General features: G+C 39.3%; 3 protein-coding genes across 3 annotated transcripts; 2 read left to right on the forward strand and 1 right to left on the reverse strand.

Moving 5' to 3' along the window:
• Positions 1 to 147: 147 nt before the first annotated feature.
• Positions 148 to 2,157, forward strand: micos10 (mitochondrial contact site and cristae organizing system subunit 10). The gene is made up of 4 exons (XM_034087650.2): positions 148 to 344; positions 1,219 to 1,266; positions 1,603 to 1,709; positions 1,813 to 2,157. The coding sequence occupies exons 1-4, from the start codon at positions 281 to 283 to the stop codon at positions 1,819 to 1,821; spliced, it is 228 nt and encodes a 75-aa protein (XP_033943541.1). The 5' UTR covers positions 148 to 280; the 3' UTR covers positions 1,822 to 2,157.
• Positions 2,158 to 3,702: 1,545 nt separating this feature from the next.
• htr6 (5-hydroxytryptamine (serotonin) receptor 6) lies at positions 3,703 to 9,264 on the forward strand. The gene is made up of 3 exons (XM_034087740.1): positions 3,703 to 5,035; positions 6,939 to 7,073; positions 8,336 to 9,264. Exons 1-3 carry the CDS (start codon positions 4,142 to 4,144, stop codon positions 8,690 to 8,692), a joined length of 1,386 nt encoding a protein of 461 aa, XP_033943631.1. The 5' UTR covers positions 3,703 to 4,141; the 3' UTR covers positions 8,693 to 9,264.
• On the reverse strand, positions 8,767 to 20,626 carry tmco4 (transmembrane and coiled-coil domains 4). The gene is made up of 14 exons (XM_034087738.2): positions 20,517 to 20,626; positions 19,667 to 19,817; positions 18,680 to 18,854; positions 18,263 to 18,290; positions 18,031 to 18,160; positions 16,619 to 16,716; positions 16,249 to 16,392; positions 15,870 to 15,989; positions 14,069 to 14,233; positions 13,415 to 13,551; positions 13,028 to 13,112; positions 12,147 to 12,264; positions 11,843 to 11,960; positions 8,767 to 9,932 (listed from the first exon to the last, which is right to left on the reverse strand). Exons 1-14 carry the CDS (start codon positions 20,557 to 20,559, stop codon positions 9,468 to 9,470), a joined length of 1,977 nt encoding a protein of 658 aa, XP_033943629.1. The 5' UTR covers positions 20,560 to 20,626; the 3' UTR covers positions 8,767 to 9,467.
• Positions 20,627 to 25,431: the final 4,805 nt, after the last annotated feature.

Raw genomic sequence — 25,431 nt, forward strand, 5'->3', positions numbered from 1 at the left:
AGGTTTGCAAGATGGTGTAATGGTGCGTTCAAATACGTATATACATAAACGAACTTTAGCCTATTAAAGGGTGTTTTCTCCCCTCATATATTTCATCAACAACATCAAGCCGGTGAATAACAGTTTCATTTCCCACTTTGACTGATAAGGCCTAACAATGCATGCATTTAATCACATTTTCCCTCCGTTAAAATAATAGGAAAACCCATATTTCCAATAGCACTTGAATGTATCACCAGAGCTGCATTTGACACTTGAAAGGAGCTAGCTACTGTGCAGCATGTCTGAGAAGGAGCTGGGGAAAAAGTGGGACCGATGCCTGGCAGACGGTGCCATTAAACTCGGTAAATATCTCAGAGTATTCCCCTTTTAACTACACTGTATGTCCCGGATTTAAGAACAAATAAGCTACAGTTATTACTGTAGTCCACTACTGTCATTGACTGGGCGAGAGGCTAACTACTAGCTACTAGTAGAGGGCTTGTAAAGGACACCCGAGTGACCATATCGATTTATTTATTTTATAGACACAATTAGACTTAATTATTTAGTTTCATTAGAGTTTACCATACGGTTAGTCGTAATTTCTTTGGTTTCACTTATTTGTTGTTAGAAAGAAGTAGGAGCGCCATTCAGAAAGTGATAACTAGATGCTTTCTTGTGCATTTCATTACGCAATGTTAATATAACCATGAACAATTACGTTTTACGATGTAACAGTTCCCACTCCTGAATTCGGCATACATATAAAACATGTATTGTAATGCCATGTAAACGTTGTAAAATGTTTTAGCTAATAGCTCCCTTTAGAAATTGCGTCAGGGAGTGGGATGACATATAACAGATATATGAACGGAGTTTTGGCACTGAACGGTGTAGTCTTCGATACAGTGAGAGGAAACGTCACTCTAACATTGACTAGTTTCAGACACAAATATGGGGAAAATACTCTGACGTCACTTCCCGCCATCCTACTGTCAGAATGAGATTTACATTTTATCCACATAGGCTATTTGTAAAAAGGTATTGCGTTACAAAGCAACAAAGCTTGTGTCATGGCTACATGAAAAATATAGAATACATTATGTAAATGTCCATAAATCCGAGTCAGAATGAGTCAGCATGCACGCAATAGATAAATAAAGATGCGTTTTAATTGAACAGTCAAAGTTACATTGCCTTCCTTCCATGTCATAACTGTTTCCCCCTCCTTTTCAGGCACTGGTCTGGGGTTAGGAATCGTCTTTTCTGTTCTCTTCTTTAAACGTAAGTATTTCAAAATAATTGTTGCTGTATCTTGAAGCTTTAATTAAGCTCAAAAGACTAAAGGTCCACCTTTTTCGCTTGCACCTTGGCCATCAAACAAAAAAACATGGGTGTTTTAAACCTGACTAAAAACTATTGTAAAGGGATTCAGCTAATTAAAACTAATGCACCAGCACTTACAGTGGGTTGGCTTATTTCAAATAAATGTACCTATATGTTTGTATCTTCATGGTTGATTACACTTAAATGAACGCTAAATGAAAAAGGTAATAATCTATGGTATGTTTTTCATACAACTGTGATTGGGAAGGGATAAAGTATCGGTTTCTTTTGTAGGGCACACCTGGCCCATTTCATTTGGCTCAGGAACAGGACTCGGCATGGCATATGCCAACTGTCAGAATGACCTGAGGTCATTTTATATGCTGCACAGCAGCGAAAAGGTTTGTTTGGTCTAAAAATACACATCTTTCCTTAACTCTACTATCACTGTCATTGTTTATGCCAATCAAGGCTTATTTGGCTGTTTTCTGTTTTCTTTAACAGGAGCAGTAGCTGTATGTCATCGAGGGATTTTTTTTTGTTTGGACCTTATTGTTTTGTTTGAGAGTCACCATTTGCACTGTTCTACACTAAGATCCTTGTCTTTCTGTTGAACCATCCGTCCCAGTATGTATGATGTGTATGTGCCTGATCAGGACAGTCTGAGTATGTTTAATAAAATAATAATAACCACAAAAATGATGCCCTGCTGATTCATGTTTTTCTCCGATGGTTGATTTTGGGTGAAACCCATTTTAAAATCCCATTCAACTAAGTTAAAAAAACAAACATAGTAACATAATGTACTATAACAAGATTTTATACATATTAAATGCAGCTTTGAAAATATGTGTTTTCCGTTTTATTTCCGAATGCTAGTGGGAGTATTTTCTGAGGAAGGTGGGGATAGCGATGCAAATGCTGTCCCAGAAGGTGGTGGGTGAGATGGGGTCAGAAGGTTGGCAGCAGTCGCTCTGATGTGACAGATGACAGGGGCGAAGCGACGGAGGAAATTAGTCAGTTCTGAGGGGGCACGGAAATTGGAGAGCTTTGTATTTTATGTTTTAGTATTTGACACAGCTATTGAAAGGCTGATGCGCACATGGTTTTACCCAATCAATTGCTTTTATTTTATGATAATTTCTATTCATGTGCTCCTGCTGGGAATTGAATCATTATTTGGATTGAGAATGATGTAGGAACAAGGTGAAGTGTCTGTTGTTTTCTGAGTTGTAAGAACACAGGAGTGTGAATTCCAACGGTAATTATGAGTCACTGAAAAATATTTCATGAACAGTTGATAAACGGGCACCTGGCCACAGTGAACGCAAAAAGACGAAACAATGGAAACAAAGCTTGACATAATCTTGCAAATTAAGTGCAATTATAATATGCAAAATAATTGATTGCATAAGTATTTGACATTGGCAAGGACGATAGTGCTAAAAAGCCTAATTGTGATTCAATCTTGTGAATTATTCAAATGAGACACTACATGTGAAAACATCTGATTTATAGAACATTTTATTCCTAAAAACATGGCAAACTGTCGACAGTATTTTCTGATTCATCAAGTGATCCAAAAAGACATTAAAACGATCTTAATGTTATATTATGTTCATGTTCCTGGCTGCATTCTATTTTCACATGTCTGGCCCGGTAATGTATGCAAATTGGCACATTTTAAGGTAAAGCCTCATTTTCATATTTAATCATAACATTTCAGAAAACTTCCAATACTCAGAAAAATTGTCTTAATAATCAATTTTGGAAGTTTAGTGGGGATATCTATTAGTTAAAAATTGTATATGTGTTCACATGGAGTAGTCTACACTTAATATGTCTATAAATTGTACCAATTAAAACAAAAGCAGTAAGAATGCAACATTTCAGAGAAATTCTACCTTTGTAGAAATAAGCCAGTAAAGCCTGACAAAGCTGTCATGTTAGTTGTACCTTAGTAGACAAAAACACCATTACCAAACATGGAAAAAAGACCCACTACACCAATTCCTATGTTTAATAATTATAATTTCTTGGCTGTGATGTGCATGGTTATGCATTAACAGCTCCATGCTTTGACACGCTCCTTCTCAAAAGCTGTGCGCTCAGGCTGGCAGGCGCGCTGGAGTGGCCGACACAGGGATTATCTGGAGCGAGGAATATAAAGGAAGCGGTACAAGGACTATGATACCTGTAGAGCACTTATGAACAGAGCCTGGCTTGCAAATGACCGCTGCACAGTTTTGTCTCTGTTCCCACTCCCACCAGGCTGTCTCCAAGAATAAAAGGACTTGTGGAAGGCAGCAGAGCTCCGGCTTAGCGAAGGTCTTGCGGAAGCTTTACAATCCCTCTTCTATAGGCGAGAATGTAATTCTGAGAATTGGTCCTTGCTCTTTTCATCTTCAATAGTTCCTCTCACCGGCACAGCTCTCTTATGCCTTATTTCTCTGTGTGCCCTCCTCCAATGCCTGTCATCAGTGTGACATGCTGCTTCGAAAACCCTCTGTAAGCCATCGAATGGCTCATTCTGCCTCTTAGCTGTGGATGAGGCAGGGACATGCTGGCCAGGATGGAGAGATAAGTGAAACTGTGATACTAGTGGCAGTGGAAGTAAGCCCACGGCCCCTGGATGTATTCCTGGCAAACAGAGATGGAGATATTTACCAATGGACAAGGAAATGGATTGAAGGCATCTCAACGCAAGACCTCAATGGCTTCAGTTTCTTCAAGAATGAACCTTTTGATGCAAAGGAGAACTGGTTAAGGTTTGTGGCATATAGTGGCGCTTGAAAGGGAACTTCCAGGAGTTAGTTCATTGCCAACCCTTACCATGGCTGACTCTCACTACAACAGCAGCGTTACCACCACCAGTGCTTGGAACATCACCGGCAGCGGCCCCTGGTTGTTGGCCTTCATGCTGACCGTCATCATCCTCATGACCATCTGCGGTAACATTTTGCTGATCGCAGTGGTGTTCGCTCATCGCTCTTTGCGTTGCACCTCGAACTGCTTCCTTGTTTCTCTGTTCCTGTCCGACCTCATGGTGGCACTGGTGGTCATGCCCCCCGCCATGCTGAACGTCCTGTGCGGTTCCTGGGTGCTCTGGCCTGCCTTTTGCCCGATTTGGCTCTGCTTTGACGTCATGTGCTGCAGCGCATCCATCCTCAACCTTTGCGTGATCAGCCTGGATCGCTACATCTTTATCATCTCGCCACTGCGCTACAAGCAGAGGATGACCCCACCTCGGGCCTTGCTCTTGGTAGGAGCTGCATGGGGGTTGGCGGCGTTGGCCTCCTTCCTGCCCATTGAGATGAAATGGCACAGCTTGGGCCATGGGAGCGGACACTTGCCAGCTCCTGGGGTCAGCAGTAGCAACATGAGTTCTTACTCTGACACCTTGTACCCTTCATCCTACTTTCAACTGTCACCGTCTGGAGGCCTTTCCTTCGAGTGCCGCCTGCAGGTCACCCTGCCCTTTGCCTTTGTGGGGTCTGTACTCACCTTCTTTTTGCCCTCCAGTGCCATTTGCTTCACTTACTGTCGGATCCTTCTAGTAGCGCGGAGGCAGGCAAAGAGGGTTGCCGCATTGAGCCACCCGCCGCATCCGCATCCCTCTCTAGGGGAACCTTTCAGGTCTCCTTCACCTGGGGTTGATGGAGGGAACGCTCAGCACGACGGGGATGACTGCAGTCACCAGGAACCTCCAGTGTCACAAAATGTACCGGTAAGAAAAATGAGATACCAAACAGTTAAACAAACCAGCCAGGGCAGTGATTAGTGTGTGACCAGAAAAATGAATACAATCCTCAACACTCTCTGAGAAAACTCAAGTACCTGTTCATCATCATCGCCTTCCAGATTGCTGCCTCCTGCTTCATCAAAAGAACATAACAAACAATAGTAGACTGGCCTTTAAGCAGTCCGTGATGAGATGACAAGGTGGATTCTGTGAGGAGCTGATGGCACAAAGATAATAGGCAAATTACGGTTCTCCAACTCTTCTCAATCTTATCTTTTCCTTGACATTTAAGATTTGACATAATACTATCCATGCCGTTTCCTTAAAATGCCAATTATACTGATGAAATCCACTGCTTGGTTCAATATCATCTAAGTGCAGCAATTATAAACCTGGAAATGTTATGATTATGCACGCTTCAAATGTGGAAGAAAACACTTCAGGGATGCTCTTTGAAAGCTGTTTTTTGCCAGCCCTTAGTAGACGCACTTGACTTTCCAGATGTGCTTGATTTAAAAATTACCTGGGAATCATTTGAAAGTATATCTGAAATTAAGAATGACTTGGCCAAAACCTTTTGTGTGTTTCGTACAAACTACATTGTGTTTAACATGGTTGAGGTTAACTGTCAAGATACAAAGAAGCTATTTAGTAATAAATGAGTCAGTTAAAATGGCAAATATCCTAACCTATTCATCTTTGTCAGGCTGTACAAAGAATCAGAAGAGATACGCTCAACGTAAGTCAATGTCGAAGAGATAAAAAAGGCTTTTTTTCTCTTCATTTATTAAAATGATGAAAATAAATCCGGTGAAAGGGAAGTGGTGTCAAACCGGTGCCAAAGTCTTAGAGAGAAAAGTACAGACGGTGTGTCAGATGTGCTGCCCCCGTCTGCAAGGATCACAGCCACACAGTCTGTCACATTTGCCTGCATACAAAACATACACACACGCATACAAGTTCTCATATCCTCGGATTCATTTTGACACCTTGACTTTTAGCATCCTGATTTTTCCCAATCAAATCATTCTTTCGTTCATTAAAAATATTCTGTATCAGGCTTTACAACTCTTCATTAAAGACGGGTTTTCAAACCTTTTGTAGTGCACCATTCCATCGATAGGACATTTATATTCTAGACATGTTGTGCATTATGTTATAGGCTGCATGTTTCCCCAAAGATTAGGCCTGACATATTTGGTATCTTTTGGTATTTCCAATGTCCACTCAAACTTTAAATGGGCCCTAGTATGCTTTTTGGGGTTTTCCCTTTCCTGTAGTGTGTTATATAGGTTGTTGTCAATGTAATTAGTCTTCAAAGGCTAAAATCCCAAAGTGCACACCAGAGGGAGTTTCTCACCCACACACTCCCCCCTGCCTGAAACACCTCGAAAGGACCCCTTTGTTTACTTATAACACTTCTATAGGCTAGCGCACCAAATCATTGTACGTGAAAGGCTAGGGGCATCTTTAAGCGTTTGACCAATCCCAACAGAGCCAGGGCTCTCCTTTCTGACGATCTGCTAAATGTAACTCTAACTTGAGCAGAAGCCTCTTGCTTCCTTCCGCACAGTGATACGGTTGGAGGGTGTAGTTCGGTAGAAAAGCAAATAGTTCTTACATCAAACTGATCACAAAAAGTTCTGCGAATTAACTTCAGTAACTGGGTCAGGATTTATGGAAAGTGGCATTACTGTTTAGTTTTCAATAGATTATTTTTTCTACAACATAACAAGCCGTGCCATCTAGTTCCATTATATAAGAGAGAAGGCAGACATGTCTACTAGGGGTATTTTCAACACTCCACTGCTTAAACCAAACAATCCAGATCGATAAGTATCACTATAGGTAAGAGTAAAAACATGTATTTTGGATTTTCTGTCCACAGCCGTCAGTGAACAGCGAGCGGCGTCTGGCCCACAGGCAGGGTCGGAGGGCACTGAAGGCGAGTCTGACACTGGGAGTTCTTCTTGGACTCTTCTTCAGCGCTTGGCTTCCATTTTTCATCACCAACATGGCACAGGTCAGTCGAAGATCCAGACACCAACTCTACCTCAGATATGACACTGAAATTCAGTCAGTAAATATGAAAAATACACTGGTAACAGGAAGTTGGCGGCAATGTAAAATATACGATCAGATTAGTTGGAAGTGGTGAATAGCCTTCACCTAGTGCGCAGACAAGTGTTCAATCTTCATTCTAAAGATATTCCACAATCACTATTTAAATAATCTGGAGTTTGTTTAGCTGTTCTATTCTACATATCTGAGTCATTTAGTGATTCTTTTGTAAGCTTTCACAAATGTATGTGTGGTGGCACCACAACGGTGTGAAACAAATGCAAAAGGAAGAAAGATGAACGAGAAGAAAACACACTTGGATACCAGACTATTTTTGTATTGGCGTCATAGCCTTGCCAAGCAATCCAACAAGGAAATAGATTGGCATTTCAGCTTCGTGCAGCTGACTCATTCCCAAACCCAGATAACAACACAGCACAGCACCATTTATTTTTAAGTTGTTGATTTTGATTAGATTCACTCATTAGTCAGCGGACAAACATTGGAGGCCATTGAAAAATGACGGCGGGATGAAATCAATGTCGAAAAACAGCTTAATCTAAATTGGTAATGACACTTGTCCTGTTTTTCAAGCTTTCAATGATCCAGTCATTTGGATTTCCCATCTGTGCCCTCTCGCTTATCCCCTGCATAACATAGAGCACAGAGACTTGACTGTGTCTGCGCTCTCCTTCCTTTTCACACTCAATGTGGTGTGTGAAACGCACCCCTCCTTTCCGTCCTATTCCCACCGCCTCCCCGTCTCATCTTGATAGTATTGGAAGCTCTCGTCTAACAGCTGTCTCCTCCTTCACTGTCCTTCTCTAAATCTAGTTGCAATGTTCAAGATCAGTGTTTTTTCCTAGGCAGAAGCAAATGTATTTACAAGTTCTACTCGAGGAAAATTAGATGTTTATCAAGAAGAGGAATGATTGACAGCACATATATATGTGATTAGCAGGAGAAAAAAATCTGTGTTCTTCTTGTTCTGCTATTCGAGTTTCCTATGGAGGCAAAATGCACAAGGAAAATTGAATAAATAAAATATTTGAAATATATTTATTTCAGAGCTGCCTTTTCTCTATTGCCTTTTAAGCAATACTCTTTTGTTTGTTAGTATTGTTATTTATTTATTTCTCTACCCAATTTCTTAATCTTCCGATTTATTTCTGTATTTATGAGTATTATCGTAAACTAACCCCCCCCCCCCCCCCTCTTCATCAGGCAGTGTGTGAGTGTGTCCCCCTGGCGCTTTTCGATGCCATCACCTGGCTGGGTTACTGCAACAGCACGATGAACCCCATCATCTACCCGCTCTTCATGAGAGACTTCAAGCGGGCTCTGGGGAGGCTGCTGCCCTGCTGTTCCTCTCAGTCGCCCCGAAGACCCTCGCCAGCGCTCTCCCTGTCTCTCCGCAACTCAGGAGAGCCCATGATCGCCAGCGACCCGCCCTCCCCTCTGCCCTCTGACCCCACGATCCCCCCCGCCACCGCCACTGATGCCGTCAACCTGCTGGATGCTGAGCACGCTGGCATCGAGCAGCCTCTGCTTCTGCCCAATCAGGTGGACACCCTGGACTGAATAGCAAATATGTGAATGCTAATATTTTGTGGCAGGAGAGACTCAAAGTGTGAGTTAAAAGACTTAGGAAGAAATAAGATCATTTTTTTATTTTCACAGAAAAATGTCTAGACAAATTCACTAGTTCAATTAAATATGGTTGAAGAACTTGATGTAGGTGCATTTCGTAAAATAAAATAAAAGTTCAGGGAATATTTTCCAGTCAGATCAGTGCCAAGTATATTCAATACAATCCTGAGGCTCTATGGAAAGGAGCACTTGCTTCAAGGGCAAGGGTAGAACAGAGAGAAAAAAAGGCTTGAAGAATACACATTCACTGAATTACTCACCGCCTTATGGAAATTAAATTACTGTGATAATATCCATAGCAACCGGGCCACAGATGATAATTAGATAGACGAGAGGAATAGAGGTATAACCTATTTTGTAGCATTCTCTTAAAAAAAAACTGCCAAAACACAAAATAAGTATTTGATCTCACAGTTAGATAGAAATAAATTGTGTCACTATTAACAGCTTGTATAAAATGTACTTCATAAACATTTTTTTTTTTTATTAAACTAATAGTAAGTCCAACATTTTGTACTTAAAGTTTAACAAAGGGGGTTTTCACTCAAGCCTTCCATATGCGTGCATTGACTCTCTAGCCATTCTTGGCATGTCAGTGTGTTGAGAATGGGATGAATATTTACTCCAACAAAGCTTTGATGCTGAAAAAAACAACTCGAGAAGACGAGATCTTTACAAGGAAGCAGCCGGTCCACAAACATGCTCTTTACAAGTCTGGCTGCCTTTGTTTGTGTGTGTGCTCTGTAGTCCAGTGTGTATCATCCCAGCTCCATGACACATGTTCATTATCCTCCGCGGCATCCAAAGGGGCATTGAGAGCAGACCCTTTGTCACCCTCAGTTGCATTTTGCTCTGAGGTAAGCGGTAAATTGTTCCCGTCTGATTCCGTTTCATTTAATGAGTCCAGCAGGTCTGAAATATCAGGGATATCCCACCCGTCACCCAGTTCCTCTATCACGTCTCCACTTTTTTCTGCACAGGTCTCCTCAGCTTGTTTTTGTGTGTCTTTTGTCTTTGTGTCAAGGGTTTGGTCAGGGATTACCACTGTCCCGTTTGTAATTATTACAGACTGAGGAAGAGCAAAGGAGGCTCCAGGCACTTCTTTGGTGGGAACTCCTACCGCCACTAAGATGGTGTCCATATGACGCATGTAGTCCAAATGGCCTTTCACCTGGGAAGAAGGAACATGGTGTTACTGTCTCTGACTAAAAGGAGGACAATATAGAGTGGTGCAGTGATGACGTATTTTTGGAAGTTAACTCTGAAATAAGCATCGCAAGGGCTCCCTAAACAAAAACCGCTGGAATTATTTTTAGGTATTGCGGAAAAAAAGTTCTTACATGTTTGTTACAGCAGAATAATCTTCTCATATTAACACCACTTTATGATGATTAAGCGTAAATTCAGTCGCCAGAAGTAAAACACTAAACGAGGAACATCACAGTCCCCTGGCTTCACATAAATACTGCTAAGCTGAAGGTGACTAATGTTTGGCTAATGACCAACACAGTCTCACGGCATTTCGTGTTATAGTCACGAAATTAATCTATTGATTCGTGTTCACTATAACACGAACTGCCGTGAGACTGGGTTTTAATGACGTATTGTAGTCTTTTTACGTCAACTATGTTTGTTTTGAAGACACATAAAAGCTTCAGAAATGTAAATGTGGGTTACTTCAAACAGTAGATTAAATAAATAGCTAAAGTTAGACTATTAGCAAACTATATCAGGGTTGCATGGCTGCACATTAGAACCGCTAAGCTAAAGGTGGCTAATGTTTGTGTGCTGACATTTATGGCGCATTTCCATTGCAGGTCTCCCTTGAAAAAGAGATCAATGATTGTATTGTCATACTGATATTCTGTACAAACTGTGAAGACCACTGAGACAAATGTAACATGTGTGATATTGGGCTATATAAATAAACATTGATTGATTGAACACCTGGATAAATAAAGGTTTGAAATGAAATGAACCAAAAACGGGCCGCGCACGGCACGCTTAAACCGCGCTGTAGTGGAAATGCGCCATTAGTAGTCTAATTAACTCACTTGTTTTTCAGACTCAGATGCGTCAGACCTTCACGAGTGTCTGACTTATTTTAAGCTTGTGTTAACTGCAGATTTATTTCAAGACATTTAATCATCATGTTAAAAAAACGAATTTCCGGGTTTTAGGACTCATTCCTGCACCACTCTATTTCTTTGTAAATTATAGTGTACATTTAATTTTGTTCTTATTTCTCATAATTTATTTTATTGTATATTATAGAAATAAAAACTGTCATTTTAGGACCATTTGATCCCAATTATATAATGACAGTATAAAAGAGCAATTCACTTCTAATTTTTATGAATATTAATTTGAACTCTTGAATTGGAATGTGAATTTGTTTTAACATATCCTGAACAATTTAAGAATAAATAAAACCACAGCTTTGGGCTCTCTTTACAAAAGTGTGTGCAAAGCCCAAGTCTTGTAATGCTAAGGAAACCCCTGCTGTTTATTCCAGCATCAAATTGACAAAAAGCTTGGTGAATTTCTTACCTATAGAAAAATGTTAGCACAACATGCAATTTCAGGGCAGCGGAAATGATCATATGATCACGTCCATATATCATAAAATAAGTCGATAATGTGTTTATGGTGACACGCCTTTACCAAGGGAAATATTGTATGGTGCTTCAGATTTGTCGAGCATCTTTTTACCACACTTTTTCAAATGTTTGGTTAATTAGAGGTTAAACCTCAGATGTTTTGTAACATTGACATGTTGAAGTTTCATGTGGAATCTTGAGGATTTACAGGTTGGCAGAAAGGCATTGCTGTAAACTGAAACAAATCAGCAGGGGCCTTACTGTCTCTTTTGAAGTGCTAAATAATATACAATTCATAATACTTCAAATGTAATTTAATGTAATAATATTTCACCACTAGAAATGGTTATGGAGCCCTTGTGTCTTATTACATTTTCAATTTTGATTAGTGTCAATTGGTTTTTTAAGGGGAAAACCTTGAGATGTACTTCAAAAAGTATTCATTTAGTGGAGCCTCGTTTCAATATAAGCTCGGACTCACCATGGAGGAAAGATCCACATTAATTATGCGCCGATCCTTGATGTTGATTGGCTGTAGCCCGGCAACAGACAGTTGTGCAGATGAACTTCGGTACAGGAACCCCAGGAGCCAGTCCCCTCTGAAAGGCGGATTGTCCAGAATGTCATTTATTCATGAAATACTAAAATCACAAAGACTAGTTTCTGAATCTTAAATATACTTAACAAGTAGACCAACACTACGAAGCAACTGGAAGCTTTTACTGTAAAATGTGAGACATTTTACTACATGATTGCTGAAGGATAGAGCTTTTTTTTTTAATTACCTGCAGTAGCCGTTCACTATTCTTCCAGCTACGACCCTCGTGATTCTCTCCCAGGCCTTTTCAGAGCCGTCCACAGGAGCCCCCAAGAGGACTACATCCTCCACTACTCCTTCACTTCCTGAGGAAACACAACACATGGCTTAACTGAACACAGAAAAATAGAAAAACTAAATTATTATATAATTATATAAATTATGGTTTGATGACAAAAGGTACAATCACATTTAAATGTGTAGATTTAGGACAGACCCCGTAGGCAAAAAGTAGATGTTTCAAAAGAATCAGAATCAGGTTTATAGTAGTAGTTTCATACATCAAGGAATTTGCTTTGGTGTATAATGGTGCATACATGAACACAATTAGAGGAATTCAGTAGTGAAAAAGGAGCAGATGTATAACGGTTTTAAAATCTATTTTAGGGGTTAGCCCATGATATTAGTAAAATAAAATGGTCTTGTTATTTTTAAATGCTCAAAATCATAGGGGTCCACAAGGCACAGTGGAAAATACATTTTATATTATTATTTGTGGTATTATTTTTAAAGTAAAGCAATAAGGAAATATATGTGCAAGACATTAGAAATAAACAAATGTGCAAAATTAGCTTACATTCCTTTAACATAAAGCATAGTTCAATGAGTGGGCAATTAATACACATTTTTGGTGTGTTTTTCTCGTATGTATTCCTTTCTGAAGTCTGTTTATTTCTGATTTAATCTTTTCTGTGAATGAACACAAATGATACTCTGCTTGAACACAAAAGAAGGATAACATTGTTTTTAAGAACAACTTGGTAGACAGTTAGTGCAAGGAAATGTGGATGTGCATCTATTTTCAATGCATAATTAAAATATGGATAATGCACAGAATGTTGTTTATACCTTGGTCATTGGCAAGCTCCTGTAGACAGTAGTAGATAACTCTGGCCCCGAGACTGAAGCCTATCAGGCTGACAGGCCGTTTCCCCTTCAAATACAGAACAGAGGAGAGACGAACAATATTGAAGTAGCTTTCGTCCGCTGCTTTCTGCTTTCGTTTTTTACTGAGCATAACGTCCTATTTCAGGTTAATAACTATAGCATTTCATATAGCATATCACATTTTCTTTTTTTCTAGTATTCTAGTCAATCAACAGAACAACCAACATCATGGTTGAATATGAGCTAGTACAATTATAATGTGAACACATATAACCCTTATATAGCTGACACAATACTGTGGTGCATTATGGTAAGAAGTGTCCAAACAGAGTTTGAGTACTGTGATACCTGCTGTCTGCTCCTCAGAACCTGCGCCAGGTGTTTCCCCACCTCAGCCGAGCGGTTCAGACACACACACCAGGGGTGGTCGATGACGCTGGCCGCTGCCAGCAGAGAAGCCGGCCACGTCAGAGCCGCCACAATGCCTGGACACATAGTAACAAGCAAGGGTCAATACAACAAGAAGCTAGATAAGAACAATGGCTAGATACGATAGCCAGGACTGTTTAACAGCAACCAATAGCATTCATTTTTGCCATCACCTATTTACAACAGTGAATTAGTGCTATGCTAGAGGAAAAAAAGGAATTTCCGCAAATAAAGTTGTGAATTTAGGAGACAAGACCTTGGATGTTCTCTAAGATACTTACTACAACAATAACATATATTTGCTAGAAAAACTCGATTAGGTCATCAACGGCCTCTGTGGTGTGATGATTGTATTATCTCAGAGAACATCCAACTTTTGGGGATTTTAAATGTATGACTTTAACTCTGACTATTTCCCTCTTTCCCCGACTAAATATACAATGCCTCTAATACACTGTCACACAAGTGTGAAGTAGAGAACAGAACGTATTTGACCACAAGCTCAAACACTCCTGTTCCAAACGCAGATCCTCTGAATAGTCTAAATGCGTCCTGCTCGACCCGTCCTCCTACCTGAGAGCACGGTGTACTTGAGCGCCTCCTGGGCCACCATGCTGACCAGCCCGTCCAGCAGAGAGGCCATGGCTGAGCCCAGATCCCTGAGGAAGCGGGACTCCCACACCAGGCAGTACTGCTCCCCGCACTCCCCCAGGCTGCACCATGGGGCCTGGAACGAACCTGGAAGACAGGATGTTATGTCAGGAAACGACTAAGTAGTTTTTTTTACCATTGTAAGTGAAGGAGGTACTAAGCTTGTATTTCATAGCGGGGGACGAGAGATGCAGCATTTTATGTAAAAAGCATAAATTGCTGAGTGGTTTGTTTGCATAATCTCTTGGACACTGGTATAGAACATATTTTAGAACATTATATATATAGAAATGTTATTCATTGGGATAAACCCCTTGAGATGCACCATCTCGTTTTCAAGGGGGTCCCGAAAACATTACTGTATGTGCAGAACTGTGGCCCAGCTAAAAATAATTATTTCAGTTTCTCTTGATATTTGTATTTTTCCTCGTTTTTTGCCAAAACACTGTTCGATTTAAATTGTCACCCAAACTTTTCAAAACATTACAAAAAATTCAGGATTCATTTCAGTTTTAAAGGTGGGGTAGGTAAGTTTCAGAAACCGGCTCGAGATACACTTGTTGTTATATTCCATGGAATGCTCTTAACATCCCGATAGCAATGAATATCTTAAGTGTTTTGACAAAAAATCCATAAAAAAATGTCATCTGTAGAAGCCGTAATACTGTAAAAAGTACTACCTGCCTGTCAGCCTTCCATCGGGGCACAAACTTATCTCGTGCCCTCATTGGTCATGTGCGCGTTCGTGTGTGTTGGAGGAGGGGCTCTGTAAGGAAGTGGCAGATTTTCTCCGGTTGTGTATTTTCAAATTCTAGCGATCTCGAGCCAGTTTCTTAAATTTACCTACCCCACCTTTAAATGAACATATTGAATATTCTACTTATTTTTAAAGGTTAAATATTTTATCAAAAACTCTTTTTTGTCAAATCTAGCTGATACGGGATAAAGGTTTACTGGCAGTCAGTTCTGTGTGCACTCTGAAAAAAATACATCTGGTGTTGATATCCAGCCATGGCTATGTAAATAGACTTAGTAAATTTACTTTATTGTCATTTTGAATTTGAAAGCCTTGCACGTTATGGCACAGAGCTACCTGGCTAATCTTCTCTGTACCAGCCTGTTGCCTGAGGTCCGGTGATAAGACCTGTTGGCTGGTCCCCGGTCATGGCTGAAGACCAGGGTTGGTATGAGCATTTGCTGTTTAGGTCTATAACCTTTGGGGATTATATACCTGAGGAACAAATATATTCACTACTCTTATTTAATTAATCTCTGCAGACTTTTTTCGACTGTTGCCCTTTTCATAAACATTTGTTACTTTTATTTGTTTAAAGTGCTCTTTAGCGTACTATAACCATTGTTTATAGCGCTGCTGTTTTATGTGTTATTTATATTTGATTACTCTCTTTTTTTTTACTTTAGTTGTTAAAAGCATTATCTTGCACACTTTTTATGTTGTTTCTATCGCTACTGTTTCATGTTATTCCTATTCCTACTGTGATTTTGTGTTTTATTGCGCTCCTGCTTTCTTAAATGCGTCTTTTGTTTTGTCAAGCACTTTGTAAAGGAAGTAATGAAGTGCTTTACAAATCAAGTTATTTTTATTTCTTAATAGAGGTCAAATATTATTATTATTAGAAAAAGAAGTATTTACCCATATCAACCTAACCTGAACAATGGACATTGTAAGTTGTTATAGTGACAGTGGAAGCCATGTACTTACTGTATTTGCCACTGCAGAGCCAACCTGTCACTGCGATGGTCAGGTGAAGTTGCTTCCCTGAGCGCAGCGGCAGGAACTCAAACTCCTCAATCGCCCCGACACACTTACTCATCTTATAGCCTGGAGAGATAACGTATGAAAATGAAACAAAAGCAGAAATCAAGAAGAAGAAGATTAGAAAGAGACTGAGAAACATCTGTCTAGGGGCTACAGGTGAAATGTAGCCTCTTTACTAACCCTAGTATACTCACACCAATATCTAATAATGTGCATTGTCCCTATTACATTTATTAAAACGATGTGAAATGGGAATACCACAAATGTGTATTTTCCAAGTTCAGTCCAAATTCAAACTTATTCCTGCACACAAAGCTCTTACCAGTCAATCCAGCTCCCGCTGCTCCAAACAGAGAGGCCATGATTGCTATGCCAGTGGCTGAGCCCAGAGCAGCAGCCCCCCCCGCCCCCAGCACAGCACCGGCCCCCACTGCCACCAAGGGGGCTGCCAGCCCACCTGTCACACCTGGCAGAGGCACAAAGAGGGTAGTCAGTCAGTACAGAAGAAATAAGCCAGGATCCTTTTTTTAGAAAAGTCTACAGAGGGAAAATACAACTCCTGAAAGAGAGTGGTGATGGAAATGGAATCTACATGCATTATTATGATCAAATATCAGTGGATTAGGTTATCCACATAAGATACTTGATTGTTTCAGATGTCCATTTAAAGCATTTGAGGCAGGAATAATCACCAATCACAGTTCCTCCGCCCACAGTAGCTAGTCCAATCAGGAGGTAGCGTCGTAACCTTCTCCCTCTTTCTCTCCTCAGCCGCCGAGAGGACTCCTCCCTGAAGGAAGCAGATCATCTGCATTAGTTTAAATATTATTGGGCTCAATAAATACAAATGTCAAATGACTCTTGTAGTGGGTAACGTGACCTCTTGAAAACAGTGCACTGCTTGTTTATGCCACATAAGCATTTCATTGTATCATTTTGGATAAATGGGCTAATAGTTTTGTTTACACCCTCTGAAACACACCAAGTTTGGATAAAAAGTTAAATCAGAAGATATTATAAAGTATTATTTGAGATTAATTTATATTAAGTGTACACATCATTCATCGCAGAATGAAATCTCATCTGTTTTGACTGCATTTAGGCCAATAATTAAAACGATTGTCATTTCTGTATGTAGCACTTAAAGGTGGGGTAGGTAAGTTTCAGAAACCGGCTCGAGATACACTTTTTGTTATATTCCATGGAATGCTCTAAACATCCCGATAGCAATGAATATCTTAAGTGCTTTGACAACAAATCCATAAAAAAATGTCATCTGTGGAAGCCGTAATACTGTAAAAAGTACAACCAATCCGTTTAGCCAGCCCGGATTGCCGCCCTGTCTGTCAGCCTTCCATCTCGTGCACGCACAAATGTATCTCGTGCCCTCATTGGGCGTGCTCTCATTGGGCGTGCATTGCAGCAGTACTTCAATGACTCGCCAGCAACAGGCGGCCACTTTCACCAGTCTGCTGACGTCATGTGCGCGTTCATGTGTGTTGGAGGAGGTGCTCTGTAAGGAAGTCTGAAGGAAGGGGCGGATTCTTTTTGTCTGTGTACTTTCAAATTGTAGTGCACTCGAGCCGGTTTCTGAAACTTACCTACCCCACCTTTAAGGTGTGACTCATTTAAAGAGAATTCTTGTTGTAAGTAATTCAAGTAATTAATAGTGATTTTAGCCATTAGACATGCAATTTAATTTCAATATATATTTTTACAAGACTAAAATAATAAGTTGTTAGTTATATAATTCCAGTTATGTATGAATATGAGTCTTATTTTGAATGTTGCGTTCTGAAGTCTTGTTGTGACACAAGTAAGAATGACACCATTAAGAAAGTAGCAAGCACGGACAATGTAATGCTCCAGTAAAAGGTTGATACTGTAATATGGTAATTAAGAAACCTGAAGACTTCCACCTTTTCATTGCATGCAGCAAATTAGGTATTGTTGTTTTGTTTTATTTAACTTTTATCTACTTTAGTAAAACATCCAGTGCATGCAATTGTTTATGAATCATGTTCCTATGTTTCTCTCGTTTATACTGCATGTTAAATCTAACAACTGCCACAATCATACATCCTTCAATCCAAACATAACTTACTCGCTCTCCTCCCCCCCTTCCCTCAGCTTCTCTCCCAGTGTTTCCTCGAAGTCCTCCAGCTGCTTTGTGAAGACTCGCAGCAGAGAGCCGACATGGCGGATGAGAACCCTCGATCTGGCATCGTACTTGCCTGAGTGAGAACGTAACAGAGCATGAACGTTATCAAATATCTTTCATAAGTTTGCACCGTGTAATATTAATTACAACTATTCATTCATCAAAGCATTCTTACCATCTTTGACAGAAAAAGAGACCAGATCCTGTAAGAAAAAAGAAAGCGGGTTATAATGTGATGTCGAAATATAGACAAAAATGTATAGAATACAATTTAATTTATGTTAGCATGATACGTTGAGAAACAGGACTATCAAAAATAATTGTATATCAAATAACTGTTTCATGATACACATTCATTATAGATGTATAGATAATAATTAGCAAATCAATTGTTCATCCAGTTCTTTATACTGTAATTATTATTTTAAAATGCATACATCTTTGACTCAGTATTACTGCAGTTCAATTATACATTTAAATCTCATCTGCTCTATGGCACACATTTACAGACAACAACCTATTCTAAATCCAATTTCCAACAAGTTGCAATACATTTAAAAATCATTGACTCCTCTATTTAAGTGCCAATCACATGTATGATGGGAGTGGCCCCAGAAGCCAGCAGAGGTTCGGCCTGTAAGGTGGAGAGGAAGGTGTCGGAGCCTTCAAAGCCCAGGCCCGACAGGAAAGCCCCCATCACCGGCATCACCGACTCATCCAGGTCCAGCCAGCGGACCAGGCCCTGCAGATGCTGCTCCCTGAACGCACTGAGAAAGAAACATCATTCAGTTTGGTTAACATTTTTCATTTCTACAAACAAAGTATTAAAAGGCCAGTTGTCATGATATTCTGGAGGTTTAAACTGCCTATACTGCTGCTATTTTTTTTTTAAATGTCAACAATACAAATGTATGTGGGTCACTTCTTAAAGAGTGGGTGTGAATCACTCCCTTTATTTGTACATGTTGTAGGCAAAGTTATAAAGTAACACTATTATTGCTACTTTTGTAATTATTATTACTCTAATTAGTATGTTTTTGTATTCATAAATTAGATTCTGTATTTTAATTTGAATGCATTTATTTGTTTATTATTTTTTAAAGAGCGTTCTCCTTGTTTCTTTTTAAATTATTACCACAAAGGGTTGTCAACTTTGGAACACATTACCCTCTGATATGAAATTAATTCGAGATCTAAAATCCTTTAACACAAGCCGTACCTATTTTTAACACATGTACTTTAAGAACCAATGTGTATTAGTGTAGGTGCATTGTTGTAATTATGGTGTGTGTAATGTGTATTGTATTGTATTTCCATATTTGAAGTGTATTCTCGATCTATGATACCGAACTGTGTATATTATAACAACGCTGTAGTGTAGCCTATATGTAAATACCGAACTAGGTTTGGAAATTAGCTGCAATGGATCTATGTAAAATAGCTTGGTCCCTATTAAACAAAACAGATCCAAATTCAAATTAGAGGAATATTGATGGTAGGCTTTTAGGTTGGGGTTTTATTGATTTTACAAGGAAGGACACAACATCTTATGATGACTGTATCCTCATGGCTCTGTTACCTGTTCTCAGGTCCAGTGAACAGATGCCCCAGAGACACAGCACACAGGGCAGCATAGGCGAAGCGGCCCTGCTCACTCAGCTGTCTGCTAATGATATCCTCGGGCCTGGGGTCACGTGGGGCATCGTGTGTTGCTCCTGCCCCCCCTGGGTCTGAAGTGATAAATGGACAAGGCTTAATTATTAACTTCAAGGTAGTAGTTTGATTCACATCCAAGAAAGAAACCAAAAACAAGTAAGTGACATATCAAAAACACATGAAGTCAACAACTCAAAAAGTATGCTTTTGAGAGTAAACAGACAATGTGTAGGAATATTTGAAATGCTGTTTGGTGGACCACCTGCATGCCGAATTTATCAGAAGACCCCAATGATTGGTGTGAAGGCAACAATAATATGTTTATGTCACTTAATAGAGATTAAGCATTGAACTGAACAGTTTTAAAACGTGGTTTGGTTTTAAGTTTTGTTCAATTCCTGCGAATAGCTACACGCAGCGCCATATAGATAGATATGGCTCTGGCTACACGGAACTATAGATTTAGTTTCTGCGATATCGTTTATCTGAGGAAATGGACTGAATTAAACATATAGAGAGTGCGTAGTGTGACCAATATGTTTAAAAAAAAAAAATCTTCTTAGATATATTTAAAAAGTAAACGTGTAACTTAAACCAGTGCATGTCAACAACACTTGGGTTAGCTGCTAAACACAGCTGGCTGGGAGTGACTGCTGCCTGGGCTGTTAACTTTGGTAGCTAACGGTCCACCGGTAACTTTGATAATGTCGTAAATGTAATAATGTTAGCTACTGCCGTACTGTGGAAAATAACAAATTAATTGTATTTGGTACCTGGAGTAAAATTCTGATCCGTACTGCTCTGTTTTTCGTCCATGGCTACAGATATCTCCACTCTGCACACTACACTTTCGATGCGTTCATGTGCTCCTCCTGGGCTCTGACATCTGACAATTACATGTGAAACGGCCCCACAGTCTATAAACTACGTAACTTCCTAAAACGTGTAGCATATATCTCTGTTACCGACCTTCTATAGCACCGTATAAAAAAACACAGCGTCCTGTGTTACACCACAAACTGTATTGGGACATTCACATGGCTGTTCACAGATTTATCTTAATAATTTCGAGTGTCCTTGAAGGCATCATTTGTTTGCAACTTTTAAGTGACGCAACGTCCACGTACACCTATAATGGGGCATGGATGGTCTGTTCACGACTGACACGTTTAAAAAGGGTTTTGTCAGAGAAAATTATATTATATTGATGCATTACACCACTTTAAATCAGGAAAAGATGCAACGAGGGTCTGCTTTATACAGAACCTACTGTGCATTTACAGTCTATGACATGACACACCATCCAACATCAGTGCTAGCTAGTACAGCTGATGGCCAGTAGATGTGAGTGTTACATTTATTTTCTCGCCACATTGCCTATTTGCAGTTCTGCCTTCACCACAACCCTGATCATACCAATTATATTGTTGGTCACTTTCATAATAAACTTATACTTTTTTATAATGAAGATTACCCTGAAATGTGGTAGAATTCCCTATTGAGTTGAATAGCAAAGCAGAAATATGCTTTTTTCATGGCCATTACACACATTCTTCAATTTGTCCAGTTATTCCAAGGTCCATGTATGGCTTGTCTGTCTTTTTGCCATCAACAACATGCTACCCATCAGATGCTCTTGGCAGTAGGCTTATATCAGAATGAGGACGGTTTCCTGCCAACTGGCTTCAATCAAGGACACGGTCATGGATGCACACTGGAATAATTTGATAAGATGCTGCCATGTGCTAAGAATGCAACAGAACACTGCATTGTTCCATGGTGCGGGGTTAATGTGTGGATTTAAATTCAAGGTCACAAGCATAAAGATAGAAGAGCAAAAGGCAATTTTAATAGACCACTGCTAATGCATTTGGAATGATTGGGAATGAATGTTTAATGCACAAGGGAGATAAGCCCTATGAATCATACACTAACATACCCAGTTTACCATGGCTATAGCAGTGGAGGACAGTTACTAAGGACATGTTCTTAAGTGCAGTTTTGAGATACTTGCACATCATTTGATTATTTCCATTTCTTTCTGCTTTTTACTTCTACTCCAAAAGGAGGTAGATAAAATAAGATAAGATAAGATAGACCTTTATTGATCCCTGTAGTGAAATTCAGCTGTCATAGCTGCACAATAAGAATGAAACACCGGACAGTACAGAAAAAGAGTTTACACAAGAATTACAAGAATAAAAATAAGAGTACAAATGTAAGTAACGGTATAAATAAGAATAACAACAATAACGCAATAACGTAGATAAATGTACATGAACACAGATATTGTGCTTTTTTCAACCACATTTATTTGAACACATATTTAACATGATTTTTTTTGTTTAAAACAATGTATGGATCCCTTAGTGAAAATCAACCTACTTGGCAGTAGATATTAAACAATAAAAAATAATAAAAATGTTTACCACCTGCAATATATTTTTAATGAACACTTAATGCATCAATATTTATAGTTAAATATTATTATAAAACGGTCTGTTATGCATGATAAGTACTTTTGCTTTTGGTACTTTATGTATAACTTGATGCTAATGCTTTTGTACTTTTACAAATTTGAACACAGGACCTTTACTTGTAAAAGAGGACTGTAGTACTACTACTTTTACCTAAGTACACATTTGAATACTTCATCCACACCTGGTTATAGGCCTTCTGTATAGAAATACATAATTTAGTGCATAATAGCAGTCAACAGTACAGTATTATATGGAATAGTATAGTACAATAGTTGAATATAGTATTGTAAAAGTGTGTAGGATAGTACAGTATATGTGTATTTTACAATGACATAAATCAGTTTAGCACTATAAGTTGAGTACAGCTGTAATGTAAAGTACAGTAGACCTAACATTTCATAATGAGGTAAATAAAAAGGAATTAAATATAGTGCAACAAAAATATTAGAATATTATTATCTAAGAGTGGATTTCAGTGTATTTTTAACATAGTGCGTTTCAATGTATGTTAATGACTCCTTTATATTGAATTGAACTTATATTTTCTTATACATTGCACGCTACTTTTTCATACAAACTCTCTGATCTCTGTTCTGATGATCTCTGACTCTCTCTTGAGTATTTGGCTGCGCCTTTCCTCCCACTCCCTTCCCATTTGCTTCATCAGCTCCATTTAACTGTATATCCTTGGCACGACTCTCCTCTCCATTGGTGTTTTTTTCCAGCTTGAATTCTGGGGAATGACAAGAGAGGAAAAGGTAAACACCGGAAAAGAGTGTAAAGGCAGATTAAACTTCCACCAGGTCCTTATGTGGAGGAACTGTTAGTGGGTACTTTGTCAAAATAATATCCTGACCTTGTCACAGAGGAATCCTAAACTTATGTGTGGTGTATTTGTCTGTCATCCTGTTTACATAGCCTACTGAACAGCCTCTAGTGCATCATAAACAAGACTTTATATGTAGCAAAGCCACAGCTTGACTACTAATGATACACAATAACGCATCTTTATTTGGAATGTCTTACTTGCATACTATAAAAATGATTTCTTCATTAAACTCAGCAAGTGCAACATAAACAAATAACTGCTATATGATACACAGTTAAGAGGCATTGTGAGGGAGGAATTGTCGGATAGGACCCATATGAGTTCTCGTTTTACAGACTTGCCTAGACTTGTGTCCGGGGGGAAATAAAAGCCCTGACACTGAATTTGAAAAACCTTGAGTGAAGAAAGCAGAGATAGAAAAGAAAATATCAAGTGAACCTTTGCTGTACCTTGAATAAAAATCATCACAATTTTTAAAACCTGAGATTAAAATCCTATGTGAACAGTGGTTACACTTCTGTTTCAGTTTTTCTTCAGTTTCAGTTTCTCAGGTGGTTTCATTGAAGAGGAAATATAATGCAGATTCATATTTGTATTTTTGTGCTTCTTCTTTGACATATTTACATGATTTCATGTTCAAAAGGTATTTTTTTTTTTTTCATACTGAAACTGCTGCAGCACCTCTTTTCACCCTCTGTCTGAAACCAGAGCCCAGTCTTCTCTGATTGGTTTGACCGGCCGGCCAGTTTCGAATGGCCGGCTCTGTGGTGATTGGTCGACCGCTTGATGTTCCGCACCTTAGCCTCTCACGTACAATGTATTGGAGTGCTAGCCAATAAGCGTAAGTGTTACAAACTGATGTCACTATATTATGAAAGTAAACCAAGGAGTCCTATCGAGGCGTTTCAGGCAGGGGGTAGAGAAACTCCTTCTGGAGGGCACTTTGGGATTTTAGCCTTTGCAGGCCATTTACATGCACAAAAACCTATATAACACATTACAGGACAGGAAAACCCTAAAAAGCAGAAAAGGGCCCCTTTTTAAAATAACAATGTGTTCAAATGCATTATTACAAGTAATAAGATATTGCATTGATACAAATATAAACAATTTTGTAATCAATTATTAATTAAGCTACTTAAAGTTTATTATTTGATGCATTTTGACTTAAAGGGGACCGATCATGCAAAATGCACTTTTGTACATCTTTTATACATGAATATGTGTCCCCGGTGTGTCAGGGAACTCACCAAGTGTCAGAAAACACAACCCTCTCTCTTTTCCTCCATACCCAAATCTCTAAAAACGGGGCTGCAACGGAGCTGATACAGATTTGAATTTTTCTGACGTCAGAAAAGGGGTGCTCCACCTATATGGCCAACTCTCCACCTATCAGGGGAATGAGAGACCGCTCGAAAGCGCTGGAGACGCTGTAGTACATATGCCAGGCCTGTAAGTGGCGCTGTAGTCTGCCACAAAAGCAGCGAAGAAGACTTCCCGTGCATGGTTGCCATGGTGGCCCTTCTGTTTATTCTCCGCTTTGGCTCTTTTTCTCCCTCCCCGAGACAAACACCCACCTCTCCGCCTCTTCGAAGGAACGAGGGGACCGTGCGGCAGAGTTTCAGTTAGATTTTTTTTCGCCGGGCAACATGTCCGTTAAAGTTTAAATCTTCCGGATAAAATTAGAAAAATGCCGGTCAAAGGTCTTCTTTGTTATTTATTGAGCTTTAAAACAAATGAATAACGACTCTATATAATCATATAAGAATAATACACGGAGGACAGAGCCTCTCTTTTCCTCCCCCTCTTCTGAGAGCCCAGCAGCTGATCTCGACAATATATTTTTCAAATATAGCATGATAGGTTAACTTTAATATGATAGTAAACTGAATATTTCTGGACGATTTTTTGGGTCGATCATTTTGGGTTCTGGTAAAGTGTTATGGACTTTATTTTGCAGCTGTTTTACAGTTTGTCCTTTCAGTGCTTATCTGTTAATGGATATATTCATGCATGTCCACTTGTTTTTATATTTGCAAATGCCTATTTCCTTCCCATGTCAGTATTGTTTTAGGAAGAGCCACCACTTGTAGATTTAAATATAATTTGGCATTGCCAGTTGAAATATGAGACAGACATTTTTATAAACACAAACATTTGACTCATCAATTCATACTTTGAGCACCCTCTAATTACTTTACTTCTTAATATAATTGCTTCTCATCATCTGGGAGATAGATCTGATAACAAGAACATTTTATACTACTTAAATACTCTGCTCTCCTGATTTATTACCTCCGCCAAGGACGATATGTTTTCAATTGGTGAGTGTATTGGCAAAGGAAGAACACATTCGACTTTTTCGAATCACAATGTATT

This window comes from Pseudochaenichthys georgianus, chromosome 7, assembly GCF_902827115.2.
Source record: "Pseudochaenichthys georgianus chromosome 7, fPseGeo1.2, whole genome shotgun sequence".
Taxonomy (NCBI): Eukaryota; Metazoa; Chordata; class Actinopteri; order Perciformes; family Channichthyidae; genus Pseudochaenichthys; species Pseudochaenichthys georgianus.

Coding starts and splice junctions, on each gene's coding strand:
- micos10 (XM_034087650.2), top strand. CDS start 281: ATGTCTGAGAAGGAGCTGGGGAAAAAGTGGGACCGATGCCTGGCAGAC. Junction 345..1,218: donor AGACGGTGCCATTAAACTCG/GTAAATATCTCA, acceptor CCTCCTTTTCAG/GCACTGGTCTGGGGTTAGGA. Junction 1,267..1,602: donor TTCTGTTCTCTTCTTTAAAC/GTAAGTATTTCA, acceptor TTTCTTTTGTAG/GGCACACCTGGCCCATTTCA.
- htr6 (XM_034087740.1), top strand. CDS start 4,142: ATGGCTGACTCTCACTACAACAGCAGCGTTACCACCACCAGTGCTTGG. Junction 5,036..6,938: donor CAGTGTCACAAAATGTACCG/GTAAGAAAAATG, acceptor TTCTGTCCACAG/CCGTCAGTGAACAGCGAGCG. Junction 7,074..8,335: donor TCATCACCAACATGGCACAG/GTCAGTCGAAGA, acceptor CCTCTTCATCAG/GCAGTGTGTGAGTGTGTCCC.
- tmco4 (XM_034087738.2), bottom strand. CDS start 20,559: ATGGACGAAAAACAGAGCAGTACGGATCAGAATTTTACTCCAG. Junction 18,855..19,666: donor TTCACTGGACCTGAGAACAG/GTAACAGAGCCA, acceptor TTTCTTTCTCAG/TGCGTTCAGGGAGCAGCATC. Junction 18,161..18,262: donor CTCTTTTTCTGTCAAAGATG/GTAAGAATGCTT, acceptor GTTCTCACTCAG/GCAAGTACGATGCCAGATCG.